The 18882-nt window shown below is 32.3% G+C and overlaps 2 protein-coding genes across 2 annotated transcripts; one reads left to right on the forward strand and one right to left on the reverse strand.

The window, feature by feature from the left end:
* Nucleotides 1-5520: 5520 nt before the first annotated feature.
* On the forward strand, nt 5521-8245 carry LOC107951867 (probable histone H2A variant 3). Its single transcript, XM_016887034.2, has 2 exons — nt 5521-5821; nt 7811-8245. Exons 1-2 carry the CDS (start codon nt 5714-5716, stop codon nt 8105-8107), a joined length of 405 nt encoding a protein of 134 aa, XP_016742523.1. The 5' UTR covers nt 5521-5713; the 3' UTR covers nt 8108-8245.
* A 203-nt stretch (nt 8246-8448) lies between these two features.
* On the reverse strand, nt 8449-14362 carry LOC107951866 (uncharacterized). Its single transcript, XM_016887033.2, has 7 exons — nt 13606-14362; nt 13187-13500; nt 11807-12541; nt 11411-11539; nt 10342-10545; nt 9373-9573; nt 8449-9055 (listed from the first exon to the last, which is right to left on the reverse strand). Exons 1-7 carry the CDS (start codon nt 13871-13873, stop codon nt 8936-8938), a joined length of 1971 nt encoding a protein of 656 aa, XP_016742522.2. The 5' UTR covers nt 13874-14362; the 3' UTR covers nt 8449-8935.
* Between the last annotated feature and the right edge of the window lie 4520 nt (nt 14363-18882).

The following is an 18882-nucleotide window of genomic DNA, read 5'->3' on the forward strand; positions in this document are numbered from 1 at the left end:
TAATATTAAAGTGATTAAGTTTTATCATCGTTTAACTCTTTAAACTCTCATTATATAAAGAGAGTCTTGGGCCATTATTTACATACACTTAAACTCAAGAGAAAGTCGTCTAGAGAAAATTCTCTGAAGAAATTATTTCAGAAAATTTCTGGAGATATTTTTCTTATTTACAATTTGGCCCAAAAGTTTGGAGAAATTATGAAATTACCCCACTGGTAATTTTTGCGAAAAATTTTCTGATTCGAAGCGAGCCCACACTCAACAGACGTGAGCTTGAGGATAGCGAAGAAGACTACTCAATCGAAGCGTTCATCCTAGACGAATCTAAAAGGTACAATTTTGATTAAGTGTTTATTACTTTAGATATCATAACCAAGTTCTTGTTTTGGAAAAAAAATAAAACTCTAGTTTTTCTCTAAATTTATTTTCCGCTGCGTTTTCCAAACCTAATTTTCCAACAAATTTCATATAGTGGGACGAGGTGGGTTGGGGCAAGTATATTTGTTTTTATAATTTGGGTATCATAATCAAGATTGTTGAAACCGGGTCGAACTGATCAGGTTGGAAATTGATCAGTATACTAGTCCAAAATAAGGGGAAAACTCGTTGAGGCACAAACTGCTACAAATTACAATAACCAATGTTGTTGAAATCGAACAGAACCAATCAAGCTAGAAACTAGTTGATATACTTGTCAAAAGTCAAAAGAGAACTAGTTGAGCCACAAATTGCAACAAATCGCAATTGGACCACAAAACCAGATAAACCAATTTTTCTATTTTTCAGCCAAACCAAAAATAGAAGTCTACCTTTTCCAACCCAAATCCATTAGAAACAAGCCTAAACTCTTAAAAATTTAATAAACCTAACCCAAGCATCCAACTCAAAATAATTAAATGAATAAAATATATATATTTTAAAAACAACCCTAGTGTACTCAATCTCACCATTAGACAACTACCTACACCAGAAGAAAAGCCCCCCCCAAAAAAAAACAATTTGTTGCTCATTACTTTGGCCTTTACTACCTCTCTACTTCTCTTTGACTCCTCTTTCATCTCAAGTTTCAACCTTTGTTGTTGCTGGTTGTCGTCTCCAATTGTCATATGTTGTCGTACCCTGCTTTGAAAATTACTTTAGAGAGACAAAGATAAGATTTTAATTGTCTTTTGCTTCTCTTTCTCCATGTTTTTTCAAGACCGATGCTTTGATTTTGGGAATAGTTTAGATATTTATTTCTTTATTTGCTTTCAAGACTAATGGTTTGGAGATTTGCTTTCCAATTGGATCACTTTTGTTTTGTAACATTAACTACTTCTCATTAATGAAAGTCTTAACTTCGAAAAATAATTGTTATTAATATTAGGGCAAAGTACACCAACAGTCACTCAACTTTGATCTCGATAACAAAATGGTCACTCAACTTTCAGCTCAGTCACTTAACTTTCAAAAAATAACAAATTAGTCACTAACGTTATCGAAAAGTGACAAATCAGTCATCCTCTAACATTTTCTGTTACAAGCCTTACGGGACAGGTGACGTGGCCAATTAACTTGTCATGGTGGAAACCCAATTTAAGAACCAAATAAAACATTAAAAGAAGAAGCAGAGAAGAAGAAAAAGAAAAAGAAGAAGAAGAAGAGAGGAAATGGAGATGCCGAAATAAGAAAAAAATCATTGATCCAAACTTTTCCTTTCTCATCATTTATTCACCACCTCCCAAGTTCCTGTCGCTTAACCCAATGAAGAAGAGCTTCCAATCAATTTTTAAATTTCCTTAATGATTTTATAGATTTCCTTAGCGATGTTTTGCTTGTGAATCAACCTCAATATTATAGATTTTTTTTAATGATTTCTAGATCTAGGTTAGGTTCTATTGGGAATTAGGGCTTTTATAGATTTCCTCTATCTGTTTTTGGGTTGAGTCATCACAAGCAGTTGAAAAAGGGTGGAGATGAAGAGGCAAAGACCCTTGTTTTCGTGGGGATGAACCTTGGTTATTACAGGAGAAGAAGGCCTAAACTTCTCTTTCCTTTTACTTTCTCTTCTTTCTTGTACCTTCATATTGGCTCCTCACTTCTTTAGCTTTTCTTTTGCTTTATCTCATCTCTGTTAGCTCTTCTTTTTCCTTTCTTGGGTTTCAATTAGTTGCCTCTATTTTTTCTGCTCCATGTTTATGCGTTTTGACTTCTATTACATGTTTCTTAGCAAACTCTTTTGGTATAAAAAATGACGACCTTGTTGGTGATATGGATGTAAATGCTCCTTTTTGTTCTTTAATCTCTAATGGTTAGTAGTTAGTACTATTTTTTTTCTGTTTTACACCTTCTTGGTATAATTGAATGGCCTTTTATATCAAGAAATTGGCTTCTCCTCTTCTTCTTCTTCTTCTACCCAGCTAGGGTTCTTAAATGAGGCTGTTTAAATGACAACAAACCCTCCAACTTGATCAGTTAAACGATAGCAAAGACTCCAACGTGGCCAATTAAATGAAAGGTTACTTTTCCATTACTTTTGTAACGAAAAATGGTTAGTAGGACTAATTTGTTATTTTTTGAGACTTTAGTGACCGAGTTGAAAGTTGAGCGACTATTGGTGCACTTTAACCTTAGTTTTTTCAATTTTTTTAATATTAGGAGAATGATAAAATGGGTTATTTATTACAATTAGAATACAACTAAGCAACAACTAGTAATTTAGTAAAATTGTGTTGTGAAAGACAAAAAGTGTAAAATGTATTTTTTTATAGATTTTTACTTATTTTTAAAAAAATTCATAATTTTTATTTTGATATTTAAAACAGTTAAATTGGAAATTAGTGGCTTGACCAGTTCGACCATACCATCGATATGGTTTTAAAAACATTGACCATAATTGTTTTATACCCACTATCAAAAAAAAATCTACCTTGCCCCATATCCATTTTTCAAAAAAAAAACCACTCGAGCAAATCAATTTGAAATCATTTATCAATTTTAAATTTTCCACCACTAATTTTAACAATGGAGCGACTAAAAATTTCAATTGATTAAACATTTTTTTCGATAACTAAAATAGAAATGCTTTAAAACTTGGATGAGGAGTTTACATTTAAGCTGTGTTTGTTTCACAAAAAGTAGCTTTTGAAAAATGGACTGATTTTCTATAAAATTTTATGTTTTTTAATGTTTGGATGATTTTGAGTAAAATGGTTTCATTCTTTGACAATTTTTTAATTTTTTTTTCTAAAATTTATTGTTAGTGAAATAAATACAACATAAATATGTTTGTTACAAGATATTATAGTAACATTTCTTTTTGACAATCAAATTTTATGTATAATAAGATAATATTTTATAACAATTAATATCACCTATAAACTTAATAAAAAATGTCTAATTAAAACTTAATTTAAATTAAGTATATTACATGTACGAGAGTGGATATTGATATTAGAATTTGCAAGGATAAATGAAGATGAGAACAATTTAAACAAATACACATATTGCTATAATTAAAATAATAATATTTTATATTATAAAAAAATTATTATTAAATTTTATAAATTGTAATATATATTTTTTATAAAAATATTAATATAAATATTTTTCAATAATATATTAAGAATATTATTAAAATTCAAATTTATTATTAAAATAAAATTTTAATATTAAAATTTTAAAATAATTAATTGTTTAATTATATCAATAATTTATTATATTATTAAATATAAATAATTAAATATGTATCTTTAATAATATTAAATATTATAATATTTGTTATCAATATTTTAATATTTTAACTTTGTGCCATTAACCATTTTTTTTTAATTGACACCTTCAATATTACGATTTTTTCAAAAATCAACTCAATTTTAATAGTAAAAGTGAGTTGACCGTCAGTCAAAAGACAGGTCAATGAAATAGTTTATGTGGCATGCCACATAAGCACAATGTCAGAGATAATGTTATCAAAATAATTTTTTTTTCATTTTTTTCCATATTTTTTCTTCTTCTTCTTCTTCTCTCTCTCTCTTCCTCTCTAAAACATTTTATTTTCTCAATGTTTTACTAGATTTTCTCTCTTTCCAAACACCCAAATTCGGATTATCTTATTTAAAAACATGATTCGGAATTGAGAAACATGTGACTAACCAAGAAAACACAATATTATAGTCTTACAACAAAGAAAACATGATTCGGATTATCTACCCTATCAAACCAGCTAACCAAGAAAACACAATATTACAACAAGAGCCTAATATTCTCTAATCTTTACAAGAAACTAACTTCTTTAATCTTTGGATAAGCTGCAGGCAATCAAGACTTCACAATAACATGAGACCAACTTCTCTGACTTGCCAAGGAGTAGAGTCGACAAATTGCAATGGTTTCAGCAAAGGTGTAAGGGCGTTATCACCATTAGAGTCCCTATAAATCACTGCAATATCAAATTGTGCATGACAATTAAGCTTCAATCAAAGGCGAAAGAGGATTTTGTCAATTTAGTGAATCTTTGCTATCACTTCCAGCCTCAAATAGTGGCAGAGAAATCCCTGTTCACACAATTCAAAAAAACTCATGGGAATGTTCTAAAAAATAGAATACTTTCTGGCCTTCCATAGAGGCCAACTGCATAAACCAAACAAGCTCATTCAAATCAATAAAGACAAACATGGCATGAAGGTTCACAACATCATCCCCAACATTTCTTAAAACTAGATAAGCCTTCTCGTCTTATTCTGTAATTGAACTTCAAATCGAGAAAAAAATATGTGTTCCAACAATTTTGAATCATGCTCACATTTTTTTCTCAATGCTTTCCCAAATTTTTTTTTCTCAATGCTTTCTCAAATTTTCTCAATGCTAAATTTGGAGATTAAAGTTGGTAGATCTAGCTAAATTAGTATAAAATGGGATGTAGGATTTATTGGGTTTTTGTTAAAACACTAGAAAGTTAGTTTCTTTTTATTGTATGGATTCATTTTATTCTGTTTAGTTGGTGAGAAAACTAAAGAAAATGGTGAGAAAACTGAAGAAAATGGATTTCATTGCCCTTTTGGATGTTTGTTATATGTCATTTTATTAACAAAGATGTGTTGATTAGAAAAAACTAATAACTCATAAAGGTGTTGAGAAAATTTGGAAAGAGAAAAAAATAAAGAATTGTTTAGAAAGAGAGAAAATCTAGGAAAGCGTTGAGAAAAAAGTGTTTTATAGGGGAAGAAAGAAAGAGAGAAGAAGAAAGAAGATGAAAAAAAATGAAAAAAAAATTGTTTTGATGATGTCATCTATGAATCGTGCTTATGTGGCATGCCACATAGGCTATTCATTAACCTGGCCTTTGACTGACAGGCAACTTACGTTTAGCTTTAAAGTTGAGCTTATTTCTAAAAAAATCATAACATTAAAGGTGTCAATAAAAAAAGTCAATGGCACAAAACCAAAAACTCCTAAACATTGAGGATGTTTTTTGCAATTATGCCATTTAAAAATTCCAAAGTAATTTAAAAGAGATAAGGAGGGTAATATCGTAAAAGAAAGAGACTGCGGGAGTGGGATACTAAAGAAGATCGAAGATGTCGAACGCAGCCCGAAAACCAAAACCTTGTTCGTTCATAAAAATTAAAAGCCTCTTTTTTCTCTCTGTTCTTCGCCATTTTTTTCAATCCTAAACCAATCCCAGATTTTCTGCTGAAAAACAAAAACACCCTCTAAGTAACTTTCCGGGAAAATGTCGGGGAAAGGAGCAAAAGGATTGATTACGGCTGGAAAATCCACCAAGGACAAAGATAAGGACAAGAAGAAACCCGTCTCTCGCTCTTCTCGTGCTGGTCTCCAGGTTCGTCTCTTTCCGTTGCCCGTAATTACGGCTTGAATTAGCTTCTTTTTTTTTTTTTTTTGCATTTTGTATTCATGAAGCATTCTTTAGTTGTAGGGGAAAAAAGTAGAGTTTCATATCAAGAAAGGGATATTTCTTCTTGTCAAATTTGTTCTTATCCTTTTCTTTTAGTTACTGTGGAAGTTGCATTAATGTTGATCTATTTCTTCTGGAAATCTGCCATAGTTATTGCATCAAATCAAAGTAACCAAAGTTTCGGTAGGGTGTGGATTAATAACTTGGCCTAATAATGGCATTTGAAGATTTGGTTTTAATGCGAATCCAATGTCGTAACTTGTTTCAGTTCATTTGACTTGTTTTATGTTCAAATGTTAGCTGAATGAGCTTGAGGTATCTTATCTGCATAAAAAAAAGGGCCATGAAATGATTCCCAATCATGAAGGGTTTACTTGTTGTTCATGCAATTTGTACGACATGCTTTCATTCTTGCACTGTTTTGAGGTATCTTATTTGTACAAAAAAAAAAGTGGACTTATTTGTCTGCGCTGATAAATCTCGTTACATTAGTAAAAGTATGTGTGAGTGCGAATCTGTAGGTAAAAGAACTATTTTCACGGGGAAAGATAGTACTCATTTCTTTCTAGTCTACTGTTCCTTTCTTTCAACTCCCATTGACTATTTTATGCCAAAATGTAATTAGGAATGGGATGGAATTTATGGATTGACTATTATATGCTCTGTTCCTCACTTTCTAGTCTGCAGTGACTATTTTATACCAAAAAGTTATTAAGAATAGGATGGAATTTGCGGATTGACTATTAATTCAAACATATGCATATTAGTAAAATCAAACAACATTTTATTACTCTGGACTGTATGTTGAGAGCTTTCTTGACCCTTACTAAATTTTCTGATTTCTTCCAAGGGTTATTCAACTACAAATATAACTTCTACTAGGAATTGTTAGGTGTTTGACATTAAAAGAACTAAGCAATGATGATGAACCAAGTTTGGCATTTGATAACTAGCAGTATTTATCTCTTTTGATGTTTTTAACTATTAACTGTATTTGTTAACATCTCATAACCTGCTTGCACATTTCCTGTTAAAGCTACATTACAAGTCATTCTGTGCATATACATATTATAAAAGCCTTATCGAAAATATAGAAGATGATGTAGTTGTCGAAGAACATTACATGGATGTCTGTTAAGTACTTTTCAATTATGATACTGCTATGTATGTTTCTTTTATATATTCCACTGGCATTTGAGTTGGATATACTCTAGTCAAGTAGGAGACTTCATATAAGGAGTTTCGGTGTGAAATCGCTATTTCTGTGGCGTTTAATTCTTTTGTTATACTTGGCTCTCTAATGCATCCTGTGGAGCCTTCATTGACTTATGAAAAGCAAAGAGTTTGTACGATTAATCGTATTTGTTTAATGTTTGAAAGCTGTCAACTTGCTCCACCTCCCTAACCTTATGTATTAGTTTTTCTATCTCTTTGGACTCCTTGCCTTGATTCTTGATCACCTTGTCTTCACCTACTACCCTGAACTTGTGCCATTTGGTAGTTACATGTAGTTATGTTAATTGAATTGGTTGTATTCTTCAGAAATAGTTTGGATGACCAAGTATCGATAGCAAGTCTTTTGTACTTGTCTTTTACCTAGTCATCCAAAACGAGTGTACCAATGGCTTGTTTTAGTGTCTTGAACTTGTCTTTCTTCTGGGCCACTGTGTTTATGATGATTACCAGATTCTGTCATCTTCCACATCAGCATCCTCTTCCATGTTTGAATTAATACTGTGTTTTGTTTCCTAAACTGTTTGGCAGAAATTTTCTGAACGTGTTAAGGCATACTAGCAGCATATAATCATCTGTAGGATTATATGATATGACTATACAGACACACGCACCATATTGGGTTAATTCTTCTAAATTACGATCAGTTGCTTCTTATTGTTTTGCATGTGCACCCTTCAGTTCCCTGTGGGTCGAGTCCACCGACTGCTGAAGACAAGGGTTAGTGCTAATGGAAGGGTTGGAGCTACAGCTGCAGTCTACACAGCTGCCATACTGGAATACCTGACCGCAGAAGTCCTAGAACTGGCAGGTAATGCAAGCAAGGATTTGAAGGTTAAGCGTATTACACCTAGGCATTTGCAGCTCGCCATCCGTGGTGATGAAGAACTTGACACCTTGATCAAAGGAACCATCGCAGGCGGAGGTGTCATTCCACACATTCACAAATCACTTATCAACAAATCCTCTAAGGAGTAGTTTATATGCATTTCATCTCTATTTGTTTTTGTTTGTTCCCTTAAACCTCAGAAAAATGTTCGTGACTTCGCTTGTTTATGGACAAAGGTAGATGCTTGCTTTTCAATAGCTAATTATGGAGATTCGAGATTTGAACTAGAAAGGTGCCTTCCAGTTGCAATTCTAGTACAAAATACTTATTTTTACCATTGATGACACTGTTTAAGGATAGATGGTATATTATTGAATAATAATTTATCATTTCTAATTAACTTTAAAGAATGTTTACTCAAGTTGGCATCAAAATTCCAGAGTTGCATCTCCATGATTTTTTTTTCAAAATATTGAGTCATGAAAAAGGATGACTAAAATATCCTCAAGAGTTTTGATAGCTCAAATGCATTCATTGCCAATTTTAATAAATTTACAATTACATGCCATTTTGCCACTACTTTAAACAACTGTTGAAACAATTGTCGGTAAAATTCAAACCCTAACAACAAAAATCACTAGGAAAAAGAAGTGAGAGCTCTACAAACACCCCAGAGAATTAGGGTTAAGGAAGGGAACACGTCAAAAACACCCAAATGAAGAGGTTGAACTTGTATCTCTTCATTTTCAGGGTAAAATGGGAAAACTCAAAATAAAAAGATAAAGAGACTCCTACAAAAGATAAAAACCATGTTACTTGGACAGAATTCGGATTAGTTGGATATGAGTACTTTCATTTTCAGGATTGTACCCATAATGATGTTCGAAGATGTGTCCAATACGGATACTTGCAGGGAAATGAAAAGTTGGGAGTACCGCAGGATAAGAACCAAAGTATGTAAGTTGGAAAGAGGTGTCCTACCGCCGTTGCAATTCTGGGAGTAGCAATCTGCTTAAGAAAGGTGAAATAGCTGCAAGTAAAGCCTTGGGGCATTCCTCATGTGGAAGATGGCCACATCCAGATATTGCAACCAGTCTCTGCATGCCAATAAATGTAGCGACATCAGAAAAAACCTGGACAATAGTTGTTTGTAAACAAGTTAAAATAAATATTCAAGAAAGTTAAAGTTTGAGATGTGGCAGAAAAACCCAGAAAGGGTAAAACATTCTTTCAAGGCATGAACACTTTTCAAGTGGTGAACAGTTGACAAGGAAATTGTGTAGAGTTTCTATGTGACATCTCTCAATTTCTTGAAGACTAACATTTCAGAAGAAAGGATGATTTGGCCAAGAAGATTAACCATCGATATTAAATTCATACTTTGAATAGAGAGGCTAAGTTGAAGCATACTCACAGAATTTACAAGTTTCGAAGCAATGGCCTGGGAAGATTTAAGAGAAATTTGGGCATCTTCAGCACCGGTAATGACCAATACTGGCATCTCTTCAACAGCCTTTAGCAGTGATGTCGCATTCTGCGGTGAAAGGATCGTTTCATTTGACAACCTGCCTATTTCATGAAGTGCTTCATCCCAACCTTCTACACAAAGTGGAGCCTGATTGGAGCAAGATTAATCAGTAGATTGATTTCGTTAAACAAACTGAACTTCAAACTTGCAATGCTATCATGCAATTTGAGAAGCTTAAGTAACAAAAAATTGAAAAACTACAGAAGAACTTTACAGATTATGCCGTGCGGATTAAAGATTTATCCTAAATTTAGCTCACAGTATCTAGAACTGCATGTTATATAACAATATAGAACTGCATCAATAAAGAAGGAAACTGCTACCTTTCCCCTTCTTTTTCTTCCAAAATTAGTGTCTACAACTGTTAGCATTTATGGAGACTCGCAAAATCAGTCCATCCAAATGCAGAAACTTTTCTCAATGCTGTTGTTGTGCCTTATGCACTAACCGTGATACTTTTATGCTTTAGGATCTTAAGTTTGTCTACTTTTTAACACAACCTTTTTTTCTTAAATTTTGCAATATAAACCCATGGCTCCAAAGAACCTACATCTCCAGACTTATGGAGACTCTTAAAATCAGTCTGTCAAAATGCAGAAACTGTTGTCAATGTTATAGTTGTGCATAAGTGCACTAACCCTGTTATTTTAATGCTTTTGGATCTTTCTCTCTTTTTTACAACACCCTTTTTAATTTTGTAATATAAACCATAGTTCCAAAGAACCTACATATCCAGATTTCATAAAATATAGTACAGCTCGGACTCCAATGCACTGAGTCCGTAGTACCTCCTCAAAGTTTCCCCATTCACAAGAAACATAAATAATCTATGTTCTAATCTTACAGCAAATATACCTTGTAGAGGCTCAAAACATCTGTTGTTAACTTGGTTGCATCATACCATGCACGCCTATTCACCACTTGTGTAATTTCTGTTCGCAGAAGTGGACGAACTAAGTGCTTCTTCCCAAGTGACGTGCGCAAGAGTGTCCTTGCAAAGGCAGGAACAACCTCTCTTGACAAGCTAACACTTAGCAAAACCACCGCTTTGATTGTAATCTGAATAAATCACCAAATACAACAAAAGAAAGACAATAAGAACCAAGCTCAAAGATTTTTAAGCAATGCTGACAAACAGATATGTAAGTGGGTCATTAACCATTATCCGTTCAAAAAGAAATTGCGGAATAATATTCTATTAGTTAAATCCACAAATAAATTGTTAAGAAGTCAAGAACTAGTCAATTGAAAAAGTAAAGCTGACATAAGTAAAAAACAAACCCAACCCTTTCTTTAGGGTAATCTTAATTTAGTATCTTCCAACAAGTAAAAACCTTATAACTTACAGATTTGGGATATCAGGAACCAGTCAATTAAAAGAGGAAAGTTGACATGAATAACATAAATAACCCCCCCCCCCCTTCTCTAGCTGTTTTATTCTTTAATTCTGCTATATTGTCCATGTCAAACGCCAGTCGTTTCGCTGACCGTAGATTCTCTTAACTTAGTAGTACCAAAATTTCATCCTTTTTTATAACGGCTTCTGTTGTAAACATTTAATAACAGTTATATGCATGAGGTTACTAATTGATACAAAATTGAAAATAGAAGATCAAATTTGCAAAATGACAAGTAAAGCTTATGGAGAAAAGTGATATCCCCTAAAAAATTCAACACTAATGCCTCTAGATTAGCCACTTCTCTGAAGAATTTTTCTATTCTCAATGTAAATGAAATTTCATTTATGTTTATTAGATAATCAATTCTGTTACAAAACATAATTTGTTATAGGCAACCCTCAGATTTTTCTTGTTTCACCACATCAGTATAACGCTAAATCAGAATACTGGATATAACTAAAGATGCTATTTTTGTTGTCTAAAATATGCAAAGCGTCATGGAAAAATCACAACAGCTTACTCACATTGTAAGATTTCATCGAGGCTTGGACTTTTTGTGCAGCCTTCAAAGCAAGGATGCCTCCATCATCATGTCCAACAAGCACCACCGAAGAAAACCCCACCTCAGAGCAAAAGGAAAGAAGCAAGTCAACCTGGAACATCAGGCAATAAGACTTATTCAGAACTATGTCAAAATGCTGGAAACAAACAAACAGACAGATCATTCAAGGAATGATTATAAAAACTCAATAAAGGATTGAATTTCAATTATTTATGAGAGATAAACCATTCAGAAAGAATTGATTATAAGTCACATGACATATACTAGAATGACAAATGACACCCATTAATCTTGCCTGCCACAAAAGCACATCTCTCGTGAATAACCAAACAACATCCAAAAGAGTGTCAAACCTAACCTGAGTTTCAAGTTTGTAAGGATTGGGCAACTGTTTTCCCTCCCAATCTTTCCTGCTTGGCCTAGAAGTCAATCCCCAACCCGGCCGATCAAAAGCAGCAACTGGACAACCAACATGGCAAGCAAGCACCCCCATCACATGCCTCCAAGAAAAGACTCCCCCTCCAAACCCATGGACTAAAATAATACCAAACTGGCCATTCGCCTCTATAACTTTCTCTAGAGTTCCAGATTTCAAATTACTTGTCTCAACCTGTGCAACGGAATGATCAAGGCTGAAAACAGGAACATCTTTAGAAATAACAGGAGATGTTGGGGAAGCATCCAACAGTGGAGCATAAAGTGAAGAGCTATGAAATTGGTTGCTATAACTCCTCTGAAGATGGTGATATTGCGTTTTTGACAACACACTTAATGCTTGCCTATCAAGCTTTACCTTTCCAGGTGCAACTTGTGGTGCGCAACTAACTTCAGGTTCTAGAAAGGTAGTAGATGACAAAGCCCTAGGGGGTGAACCAGGAAAACAAAGCTTGTAATGAACGGTAAGCCCTTGCAATGTAATGAACAAGCTATCAACGTCAGCAAGCAATCTAATAGGAACCTCCCCATCGTCGCCAGATTGCCCAAAAGGCTTTCGTCTTGTTTCCCCATCACTTTTTGGAGTTTTCCCTATGGAGGGAGTGGGAGATCGTGGAACCTTCTGGAAGCTAGAGAAAACATTTTTGCACAAAAGAACCTGCAATAACATGAATGTTACTACCCAAAAGAAAATACCATACTTCTAATATAGAACCAAAAGTTATGAAAAGCTCAGCAATTGCATGAGTTTACACTGTGCTAGAATAAAAACACTGACATCTAATGCAATGGAAACACATGCAATTATAATTACAGAAACAATAAACCATTACTTCACTCATCACAATTTTTTTTTTTAAAACAAAAATGAATAGCTAAAACCACTGAATTTCAGTTTGTTAATCCATGAGCTTCAGGGGAGAAAAGTCTACAAAAATAGAATGTCTATGTAACATTTAACAAACACCAAGGACCCTAACATAATTGCTAAAAACAAAAGAAACTGATAGAAAGCAAGACCACAATTAGCTACAAAGAAACAAACAACTAACATGCAAAATCAGTTCTAACATAATCATTTCATAAAAACAGTTACAAATCAAACTTATAATATTTTTTAAAATCCAACATAATTATGGTAATATTGAGTAAAATCATGCATGTGTTCTCCAGAAAATTCCACCTTTAAACTTATTTGTTTGGCTTTGGCTCTGAACAAAGTGATAAGTAGCAAAAACAATAACCAACTGCTTATTAATGAAAACCCCAAACCCCAAATATGGAATTGACCCATAAAACTTACTGCTTCAGGATCAACTCGATGAAACAAAAGCTTTCTCCTTGCTCTGCAACATGTTCTATAAGCAACTACAATGTGACCAAGTGCGAAAACAACTGACGAAAGGAACAAAACCGGCATTCCCCATGATTTCTTGAAATGAAGCCTTTGCCTTGCCAATGAATAACCCGACGATGCCTCCGCCACTATTTGCGAATTCACCGTAAAAACACAAGCTTTGACCGATAGTACAAGAATCGAAACGAATGAACATAAAGCAACCGTTCCTAAGTAAGGTCCATGGGATAATGCCGGGCCATCGCACATCGAATATACACCTGCATGTTATAACCAACAAAAAAAAAAGAGAGAATTTTATGTTAATTTCTGTCTTTATTTTCAGGAAATTGTTATAAATAAAAAAATGGAAATACGAATCGTACAAATGATGATGATAGATCTGAGGATGGAAACTAGAGGTATATCGGTTAAGGAGTATTTGAAAGCGTAACGACGAAAGTGTTCCTTTAAACCGTAGCACGTGACGCATGTGAAGCTTGAGAGTAAAAGGAAAGGGATCATGATGTCGCCTATCCCCGCCAGCAACGGCAGAGACGATGCCAGAAGCGACGTCAACATCGCCACCATGAAAAACGCCGTCCGTACAATCCTCCTCCCTTTTTCCACCACCATCCATCCCTTCATCACCATTATCGAAATCGAATCGGACGTCCACAATGCTCCCTTGTATCTTCCAGATTCAAATACAAAAACCAAAAGAAAAGCTTCTTCTCCCTTCTTTTTTATCTAAAAGATAAAAATAATAAACTATATTGGAGTTGAAACCATACAGAAAACAAATCGGAATGCCATATGCGGTGGCCTCACGGCCATCCTCCAACTAAGGAAAAGAGTAAAACTGTAATTTCACCGTCGCCGGAATTCGAACGGCGTGTTGTCGTCGTTTCCGCTAATTTTCTTTTAAAAAAGGTAAAACTAGGAAGAGAAAAGCAAAATCAAAGTTTCCTCCTTTTTCCTTTCTTTCTAAAAAGAGAAAAAATAAAAAGCTTCTTCAAGTATCGACTACTGAGTTGTCGTCGTTTCTGTTTTTCAGGCTTTGTTGCCGTTTTTCTCTCCACCCTTTTCATTTTACATCACTTTATATTTAAAAACAAAATTCTGATTTTTTAATTAGTTACTGTAATCGAATCTTCGACTCACCTATATATTATTACGTAACAATTATATATAGTATTTAGTTTATATAAATTTAATATCTCCATTTTAGGATTAAAGTGTTGACCTGAGATCAAACCCTAACAAATAATTTATAATCGGTTAAAATATGTATTTGGTCCTGTATTAAATTTTTTTTTTCATTTAAAAATTTTAATCCAATTATTAATATTATTTGTAACACTCAAAAACAATAGGGTTAGAATTGATTAACTTATTAAGAATTGAGTTTTAGTCTAGGTGGAAGAGAGGCTCTTCTTAGTAATCTCTCTTGAGATCTAAGGTTTAAGTTTTTCTCTTGCTAGTATGTAGATTTAATATGGTAGAAAATAATCAAAAATAAGTTTGTTGATTTAGTGATAAGGTTTTAGCATTTTCTCCCGTTACACTAATGTTCAAATTACGCCAATTCCCTTTTATTTTTTTGAATTTTGGCTCAGAATGGGTTCAAAAATCTTCAATTTTGAAAAGAGGATTTTGTAAAAATGTTTAAATTAGTAGTGGTTTTAAAAATACCCTATTTTCCCATCTACATTAAACTCACATAGTTTCATCTAGAGGTGTGCATGGGTCGGGCCGGAAGGCCCGCCCTAAAAATGGGAGGGTTTAGGTAAAAATATAGGCCCGAAAAATAGGCTTGGACAAAAAACGAGGCCCGTTTAGAAAACGGGCCGGGCCTCGGGTAAGATTTTTTGGCCCGGGCCAGGCCCGGCCCGGCCCGATTTTAATATTAAATTATTTTAAAATTTTTTATTTTTAATTTTAAATAACTTTAGTACTTTACTTTACTTTTTTTGTTGTTTTGATGTTATTTTGATATTGTAAAACTTTTGTTATTAATATAATTTAATTCTTAATTTAGTTTTAATTTGTTTCAATTTTTCAATTTTAATATAATTACTTTTTATTATATTTTTAATTTATGTATTATTTTAATAATTATTTTAGTCTCATTATTTATTTATTTTTGTTTTAATATTTATTTTTATGTTTTAAATGTATTTGATTTATTATATTTTAAAGTTTTTTATTTAATAAAAAAAGCAAAAAAAAAATTTAATATGATCAGGCCGGGCCGGGCCGGGCTCGGGCCTACCATTTTTTTCTCGGGCCGGGCTTGGACAAATTTTCAGGCCCATATTTCGGGCCGGTCCCGGGCCTTGAAAACGGGCCGAAATTTTTTTTATGGACCCGGCCCAAACTCGGCCCGGCCCGGCCCATGCACACCTCTAGTTTCTTCCCTCACCCTTTTTGTTGCTATCCCTTGATTTTCCCAAGTACCTTTCACTTATTTTATTTTTCAAGCATCAATTTCTTTTATTTCTATCATCTCCCAACCATTAAACTTTCTAGAATTCTATAAAAGGCTTCAAAAAACACTATTGATTTCACCATTGCTCAACTTGTAGGTTTTTTAGATTTTTAATTAAAAGTTTGTTTCTCTTTCAACTAAGGTAATATTTCGTTTTCTTATTAGTTTTTAATGATATCTACCCTTTTAAATTGAGTTTTTATCTATTGAATCAAGAATTTTGAATAAATGTTGAAATGTGGGTTGTTAATGGTGAAATTCGAGATTTTGTATGAAATCAATATTTTAAAATGTATTTCAACTCCTTTTGATATGATTAGAAGGTTTTTAAACTTTCCATAAAGTTTTGTTAAGAGATTCTAAGGTATTAATGAGTTTTCATGAAAAATGACTATTTTACATCGAAATTTTGGAACCACAAATCTATGTAATTTTGTATAGTTTGAAGGTTGAGAATCAGTCGTAATGAATAATTAGATGTTTGGAATCAGTTAGGCAAAGGGAATGAGTAGAGGTTGAGATATTTAAGTTTCAAGTTGAAAGTTTCAGTTCTAAGAGGAACTAGTGTAGGTCTGCGTTTTGGGTTGATTTAGGAGTATCTATGGCTAAATACTAAATATGTTTATAAACTATTTTAGTTAAAATATTATGATTTTTTGCATTAACTTTCAATTGGATGTATATAATCAGTACGCTTTTTTTATTATTATTCAATTTAGTCATATAAATTCATATGTTAGTAGCATATTCAGTTCATTATCTTAACATTTCTCACGATACAAAATAATATTTGTCTTTTTCTCATTAAAACTTAATGTCTTTATATATCATTCATTTTAAAGTTTTTTCTATCTCTACTGTTTTGATTAAGTTCACACATCATACATTCCAATCATAACATATCTAATTCAATTCTTTGAAATACAAATGAAAACTTACCTCTTTTATCAAGAATTTCCTCACCTTTGCTCATTTTTCCTTTTCTTCTTGAACTTCATAACTATCATTCTCTTTTCTTTTAGTTTTCTTTACTTCCATCTACTAATTTCTTGCTTATAAATAGGAACATACTCTCTAAGATCTCCACTTCATTTTTTTTTCTTTGGCGCTTATGGAAATTTCCAAGAAATTTGGAAGACATAATGAGATTATATTATAATGGACCAAATTGTAACAAAATGAAAACCTTTTCTTCATATATATATAGAGAGAGTAATGTGAAAAGCATGGAAAGATGAGAGAAATATCTACATTTTTCCATGAAAATATCTCATTAATTTAATTAATTAAAATATAATATAAAATATCTTATAATAAAATATTTCACTAATCACATTTCGACACCAAATATTCATCAATTATTATCATGATAATTCTTAATAATTTTATTGGTTGAGAAATGACTATTTTACCCTTGTAATATCTCAATATTCACTTTTGTGTTATTTTTTACTTTTGGTAAAATTGTAATTTAACCCCTCTTATTTTTCACCTATTCAATTTGGTCATTATTCACCAATTTATTTTACTCTTTAGTATTTTTTCTCCTTTAGGGTATTTGCAATTTTGGTCTTTCAACTTTTCATATTTATATTTTGACCCCATACATTTTTGAATATTATACTAAGGCCATAACAGTTTTCATATTTTTTAAAATTTAGTCCCTACCTAAATTTAATATGCCATGTCATACTTCTTGGTTCAACTTCTTTTTGTATCCTATGACCTTCACTTTCATGATTTTATACCTTATTTCGCTTTATCGAGAAATCCACTACACGCAATTTTGACTTAATGCCACTTTTATGGCATAGTGATTTTTGAGGTGTTACATGACATGTTTTTGATTGGCCAACCTCTTTTTAATTCCATTAGTTGTTAGGTACCAAAATGGATAACTATTGGGAAAGCTGTTGCTGCTCGTTCCATATCCTATTATAACAAAACTATTTCTCTACCTGAGCCATTGGCTTTGGCCTTGAATAGGTTTTGTTTGTGCCGAGTTCAGTCCACTTGAATGTGGTATATTTAACAAAACAAAAACATGGGTCAACTTGGATACTAAGTCCTCCAATTGACCTCCTTGAGGTGGTTTGGTTAGCATAGAAGTCTTATTATATATTGATGATTAAAGAGTTATTTTTTAGAGATAAATATAAAATTTATTCAAGGGAGTTTTTGAAGGATTTATATGCTAATTTAAAGGAGTTTATATTGTTGCTATAATAGCCTATAAATAGGCTTCATTCTCCCTTGGTAAATCACGGTATCACTTTCTTGAGTTTTTCTCATTACCAACCTTTGTTTCTTTCTTGTGTTGAGAACAATTTTTGAAGTATCTTTTGTCGACAATTTTGTTGTGTTCTTGTGGTAATTTTGTGACACTCTTTTTGGTTTTTTTTGGGGGGAGAGTTTATTGATTGTATTGTGAGATATTTGGGTGAGTGATTTGTGACAATTGGGGTTGGTATTGAAGCTACAATTATTTCTTTGTGTAAGGGTAGACTGGGCTTAAGCTAATAAGTGATTTAGGCGATTGTTGAATAAGATCATTTATTGAGCAAGCCTCTGCAACCGTAGGACCATTGTATTTGAATTGTGTTAACAAAGATCGGTTGTGTTGATTCTTTTATGCTCTTATTTTTTACGCTGCCTATTTTCATTCCAACTGTCATTACAACAAATCCTTAAGCAAAGTTGATTTATCATATCAACAAACTAATTATTTTTCAATAACATTGTAAAATTCAAGTACCAAAATGAGACAAAAAAATTAAATATCAAAATGGAAAAACATGAATAGTTTAAAGATTAAATCGTGAATAAATCCTATATAAAAAGATATGTTTTAAATCTTTTATTTAAATATTTTATATAAAATTAGTGAAATATAAAAATATAATTATATCAATATTTGTTTCTTTCTTAAAATTTAACTTTCCAAATAATTTTCTGATTGAATTGATATTAACTCATAATATTAATTTAACCATTCCAATTTTATATGTGTAGATTCTGTGATATTTGTATATGTGAATTTTTAGTATATAATGTTTTTTGGATTTAGTTATTATATTTTTTACAAGAATAAAATTTTTTAATTAATTATTGAAATAGTATTGTTTTATATATTTTTCTCTTAGCAGGGTAGAGTGTAATAATTAATTAAAAT

The sequence above is a fragment of the Gossypium hirsutum genome, chromosome A02 (genome assembly GCF_007990345.1).
Source record: "Gossypium hirsutum isolate 1008001.06 chromosome A02, Gossypium_hirsutum_v2.1, whole genome shotgun sequence".
NCBI lineage: Eukaryota > Viridiplantae > Streptophyta > Magnoliopsida > Malvales > Malvaceae > Gossypium > Gossypium hirsutum.